The sequence below is a fragment of the Maylandia zebra genome, linkage group LG13 (genome assembly GCF_041146795.1).
Source record: "Maylandia zebra isolate NMK-2024a linkage group LG13, Mzebra_GT3a, whole genome shotgun sequence".
In the NCBI taxonomy this organism is placed as follows: Eukaryota; Metazoa; Chordata; class Actinopteri; order Cichliformes; family Cichlidae; genus Maylandia; species Maylandia zebra.
The window spans coordinates 32,309,431-32,321,559 of NC_135179.1; the positions used below are offsets into that span (position 1 = coordinate 32,309,431).

At 41.3% G+C, this 12,129-nt stretch overlaps 1 protein-coding gene across 3 annotated transcripts in view; it reads right to left on the reverse strand.

The window, feature by feature from the left end:
• Positions 1 to 4,466: 4,466 nt before the first annotated feature.
• The window catches only part of birc6 (baculoviral IAP repeat containing 6), a 130,424-nt gene continuing 122,761 nt past the window's right edge, over positions 4,467 to 12,129 (reverse strand). For all 3 annotated transcript variants that reach the window (XM_004574403.4, XM_004574404.4, XM_004574402.4), the window contains exons 72-73: positions 9,558 to 9,692; positions 4,467 to 5,693 (exon numbers count right to left, since the gene is read on the reverse strand). In XM_004574403.4, the coding sequence (XP_004574460.1) occupies positions 5,514 to 5,693; positions 9,558 to 9,692 (315 nt within the window). In that variant the 3' untranslated portion in view covers positions 4,467 to 5,513. The remainder of the gene's footprint in view (positions 5,694 to 9,557; positions 9,693 to 12,129) is intronic.

Sequence of the window (12,129 nt, forward strand, 5' to 3'; positions counted from 1 at the left end):
CACGCCCAGTTTCACACCTTGGCTCAGGCGATTAGAGGATCATTAGGGGTCCTTTTGTCCCTCTGTGGGGGGAAACTCCCACTGTGTTTAAATCTGGGACTCTCCACCATTTGACCTTAGAACTGAAGAAGCTTCTCGGATGAGAGGTGAAACGTCTTCAAGCAACTTAAAGAAGTCCAGACGCTTTGCTTTGCAAGCTCCTTTGACTACGATGACCTGGATGACTGAGAACCTTCACAGACATATCAGACTGATTCCAGACAGATATGCACAAGGAGGAGGGAAAAAAAAAAAAAAAAAAAAAAAAGAGTCCTGATCTTAATTTTACATATTCAGTCACAAAAGAAATATTGTAAATTTTGAAAATCATATCTGTCATGTGACTTGAATTATATTAAAATTTAATATACCGCTCATTTTTAATTGATGTTTGCTGCAGGGATTGCATTTGCTTCATTCCACTTTGAAAAGATTCAACAAAATAAGCAATTTTCCCAAACCTTTGTGTGCAGTTGTTTTACTGCTCAAACTCCTTATTTAGCTTCCTATTCGTACAGGTTTTGGGCCCCACTATAGTCGAAAGAGTCTAGGTTTTAAAGGGTTTATACATGAAGTACTGCACTTTTTTGGTCAACACATCCATTCCATTTGTAAGAACATTTGTATCCTTAGAGATGTGCTTTCAGCTGCTTCACAGTGTCGTACTATATTTCTTACTATTTCTGTGCAATGAAAACTAGCACCACAAATTCTCTCATCATGTTTATTCATATTTAAAGTAAAGCTAAGATATGCTTGCAGAAATAATTACATAAATAAAAATCCCAAGATGCAATTTCATGTATTATTTTAAATAATCAGACAAATGAATTCCTAAATTACTAAAACAAAATAAAACATTTACCAAGCGAAAATTGTTTAGTTGAGGTGCCTCTGATGACAGTGGCACATCATCAAGATACATGACATCAAATGGCATGGTGTTCTTTCTTCAGTTACAGATATTCTGTACTTAAGTGGAAGTACAAATACTAATATTAAGTTAAAATACTCAATTAACTTCTTTACTCAAGTAAAAAATTACAGGCTCTGAAATGCACTCAAAGTATGAAAGTAGGATCTCTTTGGAGGACGCCTCTATTTTTGTGTAAAGCTAACTGAACCTTTTACTATATTAACATAACAATAAAATAATATCAGTATATGCGACTACAACTTTAGTCTAACTTTTTAAAAATTCTAATTATGCTAAGCTTGCCTCCGAAGAAAAAGAGGAAAATAAACATCTATTTTCTGTTGCCTACGTTGTAGAGGGTAACTGCCTCAAACGGGTGGGATTCAGCACGTGGGGAACACTAAACTGGTTGTAATGGCTCAGTGTGAGGAAAAGAATCATAACCCCGAACCCCAGTAGATTTTCTTAGTGTACAGGCTGTGATCAACTGACCTGTTGCTCTTTGTCGATGTACACAGCTTAATTCAACCAGATATCAGCAGATGTTTCAGGAGTTGTCCTGGTCAATGGTCCTAATCTAATAATCATCATTAAAGGTCCAAATGAATCTCTGCAACACTTGATGTAACCTTACTCTCACCATGAAACCAAAGCCACTGTGTACCAATGTACTGTAAATCCATCACAGTGCAGCAAACTAACCTGCTCATCCTGCACTAACCTGCAGAGGATTTTCATGCAGCCTTTAAATAACAGTTAGCCTACCTCGGTCTGATTTGCAGCACGTTTTACTATATGAAAAAAAATCCCATAATGTCACATGTAATTTAAAAACATAAGGACCTACACACTGAACACTCCTTACCTTTAAATCTGGATATGGTAAAACTCTTCGTTGGATGTTGGCTTCATTTTGTGTTGACATGATTCCATACTGCTTTAATAAATTTGAGGTGTGGACTGCTGGTGTTGCATTGTGTTTTTCTACAGCATTGACAGCGTTTGGCATTACTTTCATGCTGAAGAATGGAGCCCTCGTTAATCAAATGCTTTCCTTTTGATGGATCAAAACCCGACAGTACTTTTTAACATTCATAATTTCATTAATGTTGACAAGATCTCCAACATCACCGGCTGAAATGGAGCCTCAAAACATGACAGAACCTCCGGTGTTTTACAGATGGCTGCAGACACTCACTGCTGGATCTCTCTCTGAACATATTGTTAATGGACTGAACCAAAATTCTTACATTTGGATTCATCACTCCATAATACCCGTTGCCCCTGATTTTCAGTCCAGATCACATGTAATTGGGAGGATAAATGGCCTGTTCTCCAATGGTCCACCTAGAGTGACTCTCATAAGTGAACAAAAGACATAAGTGAACAGTACACTTGCTTGGCACCCACTATAACTATTTTTTCCCAGTAACACTACTACTACTGATAAAAATAACAAGTTTAATATTTTTTGCATGTGAGAGTGTCAATTCTTGATTATTCATATCAAAGATAAATTACTGTACAAAAACAGTTTCATGTGAACTGGGCACTGATGACAGGGCATTTTAACAGTGTTCAGGCTGGCCTGAAGGACACTACTCAGGCTCTGAACATGGCAGCACACAAACACATCCCAAGCACCAGATCCACAGAGGCAGGAGTCTACCATAGCCAACAGATGTGCAGACTGTGCCCTGGAGACTGCTCAACACATAGTAGCAGCATGTAAGAACCAAGCTGGGCCCATATACAGAGTGCCACAACAGAGTACAGGAAATGTATGTATGTACGTAAATGGTAAATGGACTGGTTCTTAAATAGCACTTTACACAACTTCCTCCATTGGCACAAGCATTTTTTTCTGTGCTTGAGTGCTTTCCATTTTTTATTCACACTCCAATTGATGCATTTGGGAGCAACTTGGGGTTACCCAAGAATATTTGACATGTAGACTAGTACCCAGGGATTGTACCACCAACCTTGCAATTAGTAGATGACCTGCTCTACGTCCTACGCTACAGCCACGTTATATACATACATATATACAAACTTTCTTTTTTCTCCCAGGGATTTTTTCATCACTTTGTACTGTTATTAAAAACAGCATTAACGTGCAACAGTGGAGGTCAGGAAGAGAAAACTGCTTACAGAATTGCTAATAAAGTAAATCAGAAACCACAGTGATGGTGATTCTACCATACAGCCATACCTGAACAATATGACTTTAATGTAAGAACCAGCAGAAGAAAACTTTATGGTCTGATGCATTTTTGGTCCTAGAGTTACTGAGCTGAAACAGAAATTTATGCTTCTCAACATATCAGTGATGGACCGAAGAATATGTTTGATAAAACAGCAGCAAATTTTGGAAACATACTTTGTAAGACCTGGAATACTGAAGATGGAAGAGAATAATGATCTTAAACAATAGGTTTCACCTTGATCCTCACATCGTTCAAACGAAACATCACTGAATATCTGTGGAAAGACCTTAGAAGTACAGGCACACAAGGAGCTCCAATTTCTTATCAGCCAGTGCTAGCAAAGAGGATGGACCAAAATCCTCCAAACAGGACCTGAAAGAGTCTCAGAGGTGCTTCACGAACCATTTGCAAGCTAGTTGCCAAACTTGGTATTATTAATTGTTGAGCACACAAGGTGTGTTGCTCAGATAAGATGTAGGCAGTATCAGGTTCTATATCAGGGGTCTTAAACTCCAGTCCTCGAAGGCTGGAGGCCTGAAACTTTTCCATGTGTCCCTGTTGCAACACATCTAAATACAATTAAGTCATTAGGAAGACTCTATCGAACTTGAGTGCATGCTGAGGTGGCCATTCAGCTATTTGATTCATGTTACAGCAGCTCATGAGTGAATGAACATAGTGCAATAAAGTACTTTTAGAAGTAGATTTTTCCAAACACTTACATTTACTAGAGTGGGGTTAGGGGTTGCCACTTCAGCATGCACTCAAGTTCTATACTCTTGCCAATGACCTAATTTTCCCAGGGGTTGCACCATAGCTTTATAGCACATACAGCAGGGAGTTGTGCACCCCTGGCGTAGGTGCTATTAAGAGCTGGACTTGCCCAGATCACCACAGAGCAGTGTCAAAACCAGCCAGTAACATAAGCTACACCCTTGCATGTGCTGCAGTCAGTTCTTTTTTCCATTTGATTTTTCAAACTTCTCTCTTCAATGACTTTTCAGTCAAACTCATCAACAAGTCTGCATACCAACCTGTAATTGTTAACTAAATTAGGCAAAGATACCCTAGTAGAGAAGAACTGGAGGTTTCATTTGAAAATTCTTCTCTAAATTCCTGCTTTTTGGATCTCAGCCCAGGTTTTCCTGAGTAAGCTACTCAAATCCCCAAGTTTTCATAAAATGTTCTGAGAATCTCAGTCTCCCTGTTCGACATGGTCTCCAGTTGTTTTCCCCCAACACGCTTTCTAAATCAGGCGCTGGGAAATACAGAGGAAAAAAAAAAAAAGCATTCAGTCAGTCACATACTTTCAAGCTCCATTTAATGTCCTAGCAAAAGGAGAATGTGACTGCCCTAAAGAGTGAGTAAAATAGAAAGTGCATTTTTTGTTCACTGGAGTTCAACATAAAAAAGATCAAAGAAGTTTCTTTTATGTCAATGGAGCAGAATATTCTTAATTTTGTAGAAATAGCAAAAGAAATCAGTAAAATCAGTTGGGAGCATTTGGTGGTATGGTGTAGATCAAAGGCACATCACAGCTTTGTATCTCACTGGGGATTGTTGCACACGCACAGAAAACACACATACACATGCAAAAGCCTTCAAAGTACATTGCCCCTGTGGCTCTGACGCAGTCTTGCTGTGATCTACAGTCATGTCGATGGAAAGCGGTCATGGAGGAGTTCTGAGAGGCAACAAATGTTTATCCAGAGCATGGTGCTTTTAATTTGGAGCCTGTAAAAGTGATAACATAGCATTTAAGAATGTCCATCTGAACCTTATTCAAGTGGATATGATCCTAGAGAACGCAGACGAGCATGAGCAGAGGGGCTTTTTTAAAAATCTCGGATTGTGTTACCTGTGTGTGCGTTTTTTTGTGTTTTTTTAGGATCCTTAAAGACCAGTACATCCTTGGTTACAACTGTTCTTGCTCTAACAGTCCAAAAAAAAAGGAAACGAACATTCAGTAAACATTCTTCTCTTAAGGTAGTTCCCTTATATAATCTGTAATCTTCCTCTGCCGTGTATACATAAACAAGTTTAATAACATACCAATCAGTGGTTATTTCACAATTGGAAAAAGCACAAAATGTTTACACTCCTTTACAGGTAAATAAAAGTTTCTGTCAACTCTTTAATAAAGGCGTAGCATAGATCAGAGTTCCTCTTGTCGCCTTCGCGTCCCCTCGTTCTCTGCTATTCTAGTTAGACCTTTACATACAAATATGGACAAAGTGATGGCTCGTGCTCTGAAGCCACCAAGTCTATGAAAGAGGAGGAAGATGATAAGGAAGAGGAGGGTAAGGGCTGGAGATGCTGGAAGGGTAAGGAAGGGGGCAGGTGGGAAGGGCTCATAGCTGGCCCTCACTGCAGTGGCTGTCCTGACTGCCACCGGGCTTTTCTGTGTCCTGACTGGGTAGCTCTTTGAGGATGAGGGCGCTGCTCTTCTCTGTAAACTCATCACCGTCGGGCTCCAGTCCGTCAGGGCAGGGCAGCTTCAGGAGCTCCTCTCTGAGCTGAGCTGTGTGTCTCTGCACAAGAGATGAATTAGTGTTAGAATCCTGGTTACTTCTTTGGCCTTAATTTGTTTTCCCACGTCTCACGTGAAGAGTTCAAAGGTGGCTATTGTAACAATTTTGAAACCATTTGGGACAAAATTTAACAGCGAAACAAACCCGAACAACAAATCGTGACATTCCTATTTACGTTGAAAGAGGACAATGATGAAAAAATGATACCCGAGTCTTGGTACTGAAAATATTGAGAAGGAGACTTTTCCAATAAACTGCCACTAAAGTTGTACACCAGGGAGGGACCAATGTTCTAATGGGTTTTTGCCATGCTAGTATCTGTGGGGACACAGAAAACTGCAGTACCACTCCTTACGGCATCAGCTGCTCTGAGTTGGTGCTAGTTGGCTAACATGGTAAATATCTGCAAATCAGTATTTTCAAGTGGGCTGAGACTGTGCCTCTCATTGTTAAACATCTGTCTTAGTTTCTGGAAAGGTTAAGTACCACCAGACACTATCAACAGACTCCTTCTCTAACCATCTGGGTGGGCAAACAAACATTTAACCTGCTGAACAGTTTTTAAAAACTATGTTCACATCAGAGTTTTTTGCTACCATTTTGCTTTCACTTGGAAACAAATAACTCGCATCTTTCAACAGACAAATATTTTTGTGTTTAGGGAAAGCTGGGTATTCTTGTCATCGTGAAAATGACAAACTCATTACCACCACTGACGGGCCTGAAGTCAGGCCATTATGCTCCAGCTGGCGCACCGGAGCAGCAGACGGCTCAGAATGGGGTTTCGGGAAGCAGATTTCAAGATATTACTATAATTCTGTGGTGGTTATAGCAAAAGTACCACAGAGGAAGAACAGCAAATGCAAATGCAAATGCAAAAAAAAAAAAAAACAAAAAAAAACGAGCAACAGCTTTACTTGTGTCAATGATGAAGTGGATTGCTCACGCCAAGTAAAAGATAAGCATAATGACCCGTTTATGCTCACTGCTGTCACCACATTACAATTGCTGGTCTGCAGCATGATCTGCTGTCATTTCGACTTGCCATGGACCTTTTATAACTACCTCTTGTAACTTGTGGCACATAGAGTGAATGGGCTGGGGAGGCAAAAGTGTGATTTGGCTGGTCCTTTCTGTTATTTTAGTGATATATCAAATCGGAGCTCAGAGATTCACAAAATACAGAGTGGGAGATGCTTTGTCTGAGCTATGACACCCAGACCAAGTGTGCAGCAAGTCTGGCTGGAGTGAATCTGATCACCGTGAACTAAGCTCCATGTACATTTTATAGTTTACATGTCTGCGAGTCAGCTAGGGTCCACTTGGGTCTGACTTACATAAATTTTGTCTTTAGAAATTGAGCAATCGTCTCTGAACCGGCCAGTGTTTCTGTGACCGCAGAGAATTTAGATTATATTGCACCAACTCCACACGGGTACTTAAAGCAGACTTCAACTGCCTATATTAGTAACAAGTACCCATGCTTTGTGTCACCACCTGTCCGTGACCTCAACAGAGTATAATCCCGGTTTAACAGTCATTATGGCAGAAAACAAGTTGCGAAGGAAAAATAGTAATTGTTACAGCAGTACAGGAAACAGTATTCAACAAAGGAGGAAGCCACAGCAATAGAGAAGGACAAATGAAGACAAAGAAATGTGAAAAAAGGAAACAAAAATGAGTGGAAATGCACAAAAAGCATGATCAATGACTGTAGTAAGGACTTTATTACTTTCGAATATCTTTTAAAATCTATTTCACTACAAAGAAGCTCTGACTTGTGTCCTCTCTGCAGCAGGGGCTAAGCTATAGAATCAACAAGTACATAAATGTACTTGTTGCCAGTGGCGGAGGGCTTTCGCTTTGGTGGCCTCAGAATCTCATCTCTGATTTTTGCGGATGATGTGGTTCTGTTGGCTTCATCGGGTGAGGGCCTCCAGCTCGCACTGGAGCGGTTCGCAGCCGAGTGTAACGCAGCGGGAATGAGGATCAGCACCTCCAAATCTGAGGCCATGGTTCTCAGCCGGAAAAGGGTGGAGTGCCCACTCCGGGTCGGGGATGAGTTCCTGCCCCAAGTGGAGGAGTTCAAGTATCTCGGGGTCTTGTTCGCGAGTGATGGGAGAAGGGAGCTGGAGATCGACAGACGGATTGGGGCTGCGGCTGCAGTAATGCGGACGCTGCACCGGTCCGTCGTGGTGAAGAGGGAGCTGAGTGTAAAAGCGAAGCTCTCAATTTACCGGTCGATCTACGTCCCTACCCTCACCTATGGCCACGAGCTGTGGGTAGTGACCGAAAGAACGAGATCGCGGATACAAGCGGCGGAAATGAGCTTCCTCCGAAGGGTGGCTGGCCTCTCCCTTAGAGATAGGGTGAGAAGTTCGGCCATCCGGGAGGGGCTTAGAGTAGAGCAGCTGCTGCTCCACATCGAAAGGAGCCAGCTGAGGTGGTTCGGGCATCTGGCAAGGATGCCCCCTGGGCGCCTCCTGGGCGAGGTGTTCCAGGCATGTCCCACCGGGAGGAGGCCCCGGGGCAGACCCAGGACACGCTGGAGAGATTATATCTCTCGGCTGGCCTGGGAACGCCTTGGTATTCCCCCGGACAAGCTGGAGGAGGTGGCTGGGGAGAGGGAGGTCTGGACCTCTTTGCTTAGGCTGCTACCCCCGCGACCCGACCTCGGATAAGCGGATGAAGATGGATGGATGGAAGTACATAAATGATAAGCAGCTCAAAACATATTTGTAACACTGCCCCTAAACAAAGCTTTAACATATAGATGTATCTGTAAATCTAAACAATACATAATGCCAATTCAATATCAGTCAGTTTTCAGATAACAGTGTATTAGTGTTGCTGTAACCTTTCTTTTCTTGCTATACTACAAAATAAAGGCAGAAAATGAAGCAGAACCTGTCATTTTCAGCCATGGAAGCTTCTTATTAAATAGAGCTCATTGTTATTTAGAGAAAGGACTTGTTATGTGCAGCCTCAGTTTGCGGGTGGGGGTTACAGTGTTACTTTGTGTGTGTTAGAAACTCCTGTTTGTCTCAAAAGGAAGTCAGGTGGGGACAGGAATTAGGCCGGCCGAGTCCCTGTCCCCTGCAGGTAGCTCACTGCTTATTAGTGCGACATGCAGGAGAGCGCTTACATGCACTGCTGCTGGCTAGCTAACTCTGTAAAGCTTCATATCTGAAACACAAGGCCTGGCATCATCCAACAGAGTGTGAAGTCAGTGTACAACAGCAAAAAAGTGGTCAAAAAAATCTGTAACCAGGATGTTTGTCAGTCTCTTATTATATCAGGATTCTCCTTCTGAATGTAAAGTCACAAAATCATACTGTTCCTTGATCGACCCTAGATTTCAGGGGAGCGCAAAAGGAAGTGTATATATGTGGCGGACATATTGTCATCATGATGTACGGAGAAACTCAAGCATACAATTGAAGTGAAAGTGAAGATCTTTATCATTTTAAACATTTTGAGGTTTGGGTGTTTATTAGCAGCAATTTCCTCACTGACATCATTACTGTTCTGCTGGATTATCATGTTCTGATAGGTCACTTGCCAAAGTTTGCAGTGTTAAAAGGTGAACTAAACCAAAGTGGATGAGACTAAATTCAGTAACTGACAGCAAAATTAAACAAATATTGTATTAAACGTCAACACACTTCAGGATTCACATAAAAAGAGCTGGCCATCCACAAATTAAAGAGCTGCTGCTCTTCCACTAGTCTGCATATCCAAGCGCCCTTGGGACACTTAAAGGCATGGAATAAAGTCTTGCATGGATGGATTATAGTAGAAACGATAGATGTTTTGAGTACCCAAAGTAGAAAAGAACTATGTAAGTACTGGCAATATCTTTACCTTTAAAGCAGCAGCATGATGGGACATGGTGCGGCCGACCCTCTTGTCGCTGCTGTACTGCTGGATGTCAGCGATCCACTCCTCACACTGAGACATGATCTCTGTTCTCTTCAGGTAGAAGTGTTTATGGATCACCTGCAAACACACAACAACACCATTTATTCAAAAGAGAATAAACTTTGTTATGAAACTGTCACTGGCTCTGCCGTGTATGTTTACAGAAACATTAAAAACATTTAGCACATTAAGAAATAAAAAACAAAAACAAACAGGACTCCAACCTACTGATAGCTACCCAGGTTCTAACACATAACTGAAACAACGCATTCCTCCACAAACGAGGCACACTCTAGTCTCAAGAGTCAGGCTGATATTATTTGTGCAACACTGCTTGATGTCAGCCATCTACACCCAAGTCTCTTGCTTCCCTGCCCCTACAGTCAACTTCCTAGCAACAGTCGCCATGGCTGTGCTATCAGTATGCAGGGAGTGCGGTGCTAGATGTGTCTGTAGCTGCTATTTGTTGCTATTGGAGGGAGGGGATGAGTTATCATGGTGGCTGCTGATTTGCTGTTTATTAGAAACAAAAAGCAGAACAGGCAGCAGAGGGGGTTTAGGGAATGCTTTAATCCATCTTTCCTTTCTACAACTCCCTCCTCTCCATCTCAATTCCATCTTTTCCGCTCAAATGGTATAACTTTAGTATTTCTTCTCTTATCTGTTTTAGGCAAACCAAATACCAAATATCAAGAATATTGTTGGAAAATGTATATATTCCATATAGATACAATTTCTAATAGTTTTCTAATCAAGTACTTTCTAATAGTACTTCACCCTATTTTTGATGCAGCTAATGTACTTTGCCATAATTTAGTGATTCTTTTTAAAATTGTAAATTTAACATATGCTGTAATATTATACATCTACACAAGCATACTTCACAGGCATTCTCTTTGTCCTCAACAGACACACATCAATGTTTTAACATCCAACCCCATGTTAACTACACCTGACAACCTGCTGCTCCATAATTCAAGCATGTACTCTATAAATAGTAAGTCACAACACTGGACTCTCAAACATTCTTGTGCCAAAAATCAAATATTACCTATGCCATTAGAACTTTTACATTTACACAGCTCAACAAAATTGGTGGTAGGAGAGTGACGACAGTATTACCTCCAAAACCACAATATGCAGATTTTTACTGGTTTACTGGTTATGTGGTGAATGAGATGCTATCAATATGAACTCCATGCAAATAAACACCGCACAAGCTTTAAATATTCAAGACATTTGTAGATGGGAGATTATAGTTTTCTCACAAGGTCACAAAAAAACATTTCCCATTGAATATGTTCAAATGATTCTCACCCAGTGTTCACTGTCTTTATTGGCTAACTGACTAAAATGTCCAGAGTATGAGCTACTGTGATTCAGCCCCATGATAAGAAATATAATGTTCTTGGTAGAAGAAACCCTAAATTAATAGATTGTGCTGTCTCAGTCACTGATACTGGCAGCACAAACAACATTTTTTGGTAAGATAAGTATACTATTAGTACAAATACACCAACTGCTGGCAAGGAGGTCTACAGCACGCAGGCAACTTTCTCAACTAAGCAAATCAATTGTTTCCATAAAATCAAATGTAGAGAGAATTTTTCAGAGACTCTGGCTCAAGCAGTATTTGATTGACATGCTGAGCTCATATGGTAATCACAGCTTTAGAAGACATTTTCTGTGATGAGGAGGCAGCAGTGTTCAAAACAAGGCCAAGATGCTTGATACATGCAAGAAGCTGATGACAGGGCTGGAGAATAGTGGAGCTGTTTCTAGCTTAGTCAGAACAGCAAACGTGGATACAGTGAGGCAGAAAAGTATTTAGTCAGCCACCGATTGTGCAAGTTCCCCCACTTAAAATGATGACAGTGGTCAGTAATTTGCACCAGAGGTACACTTCAACTGTGAGAGACAGAATGTGAAAAAAAATCCATGAATCCACATAGTAGGATTTGTAAAGAATTTATTCGTAAATCAGGGTGGAAAATAAGTATTTGGTCAATAACAAAAATACAACTCAATACTTTGTAACATAACCTTTGTTGGCAATAACAGAGGTCAAACGTTTACTATAGGTCTTTACCAGGTTTGCACACACAGTAGCTGGTATTTTGGCCCATTCCTCCATGCAGATCTTAATAATAATAATAATGGATATTTTATTGATCCCCATGGGGAAATTACTTGTTTTTCTCTGCATTTGACCCATTCACTCAGTGAAGCAGTGGGCAGCCCACTAAGCAGGCGCCCGGGGAGCAGTGTGTAGGGACGGTACCTTGCTCAGGGGTACCTCAGGGTAGCCGTTAAGTGGATTCGAACCGCCGACCTGCCGATCATGGGGCGACCACTTTACCTACTGAGCTATCCCTGCCCCTATCTTCTCGAGAGCAGTGATGTTTTGGGGCTGTCGCCGAGCAACACGGACTTTCAACTCCCGCCACAGATTTTCTATGGGGTTGAGGTCTGGAGACTGGCTAGGCCACTCCAGGACTTTCAAATGCTTCTTACG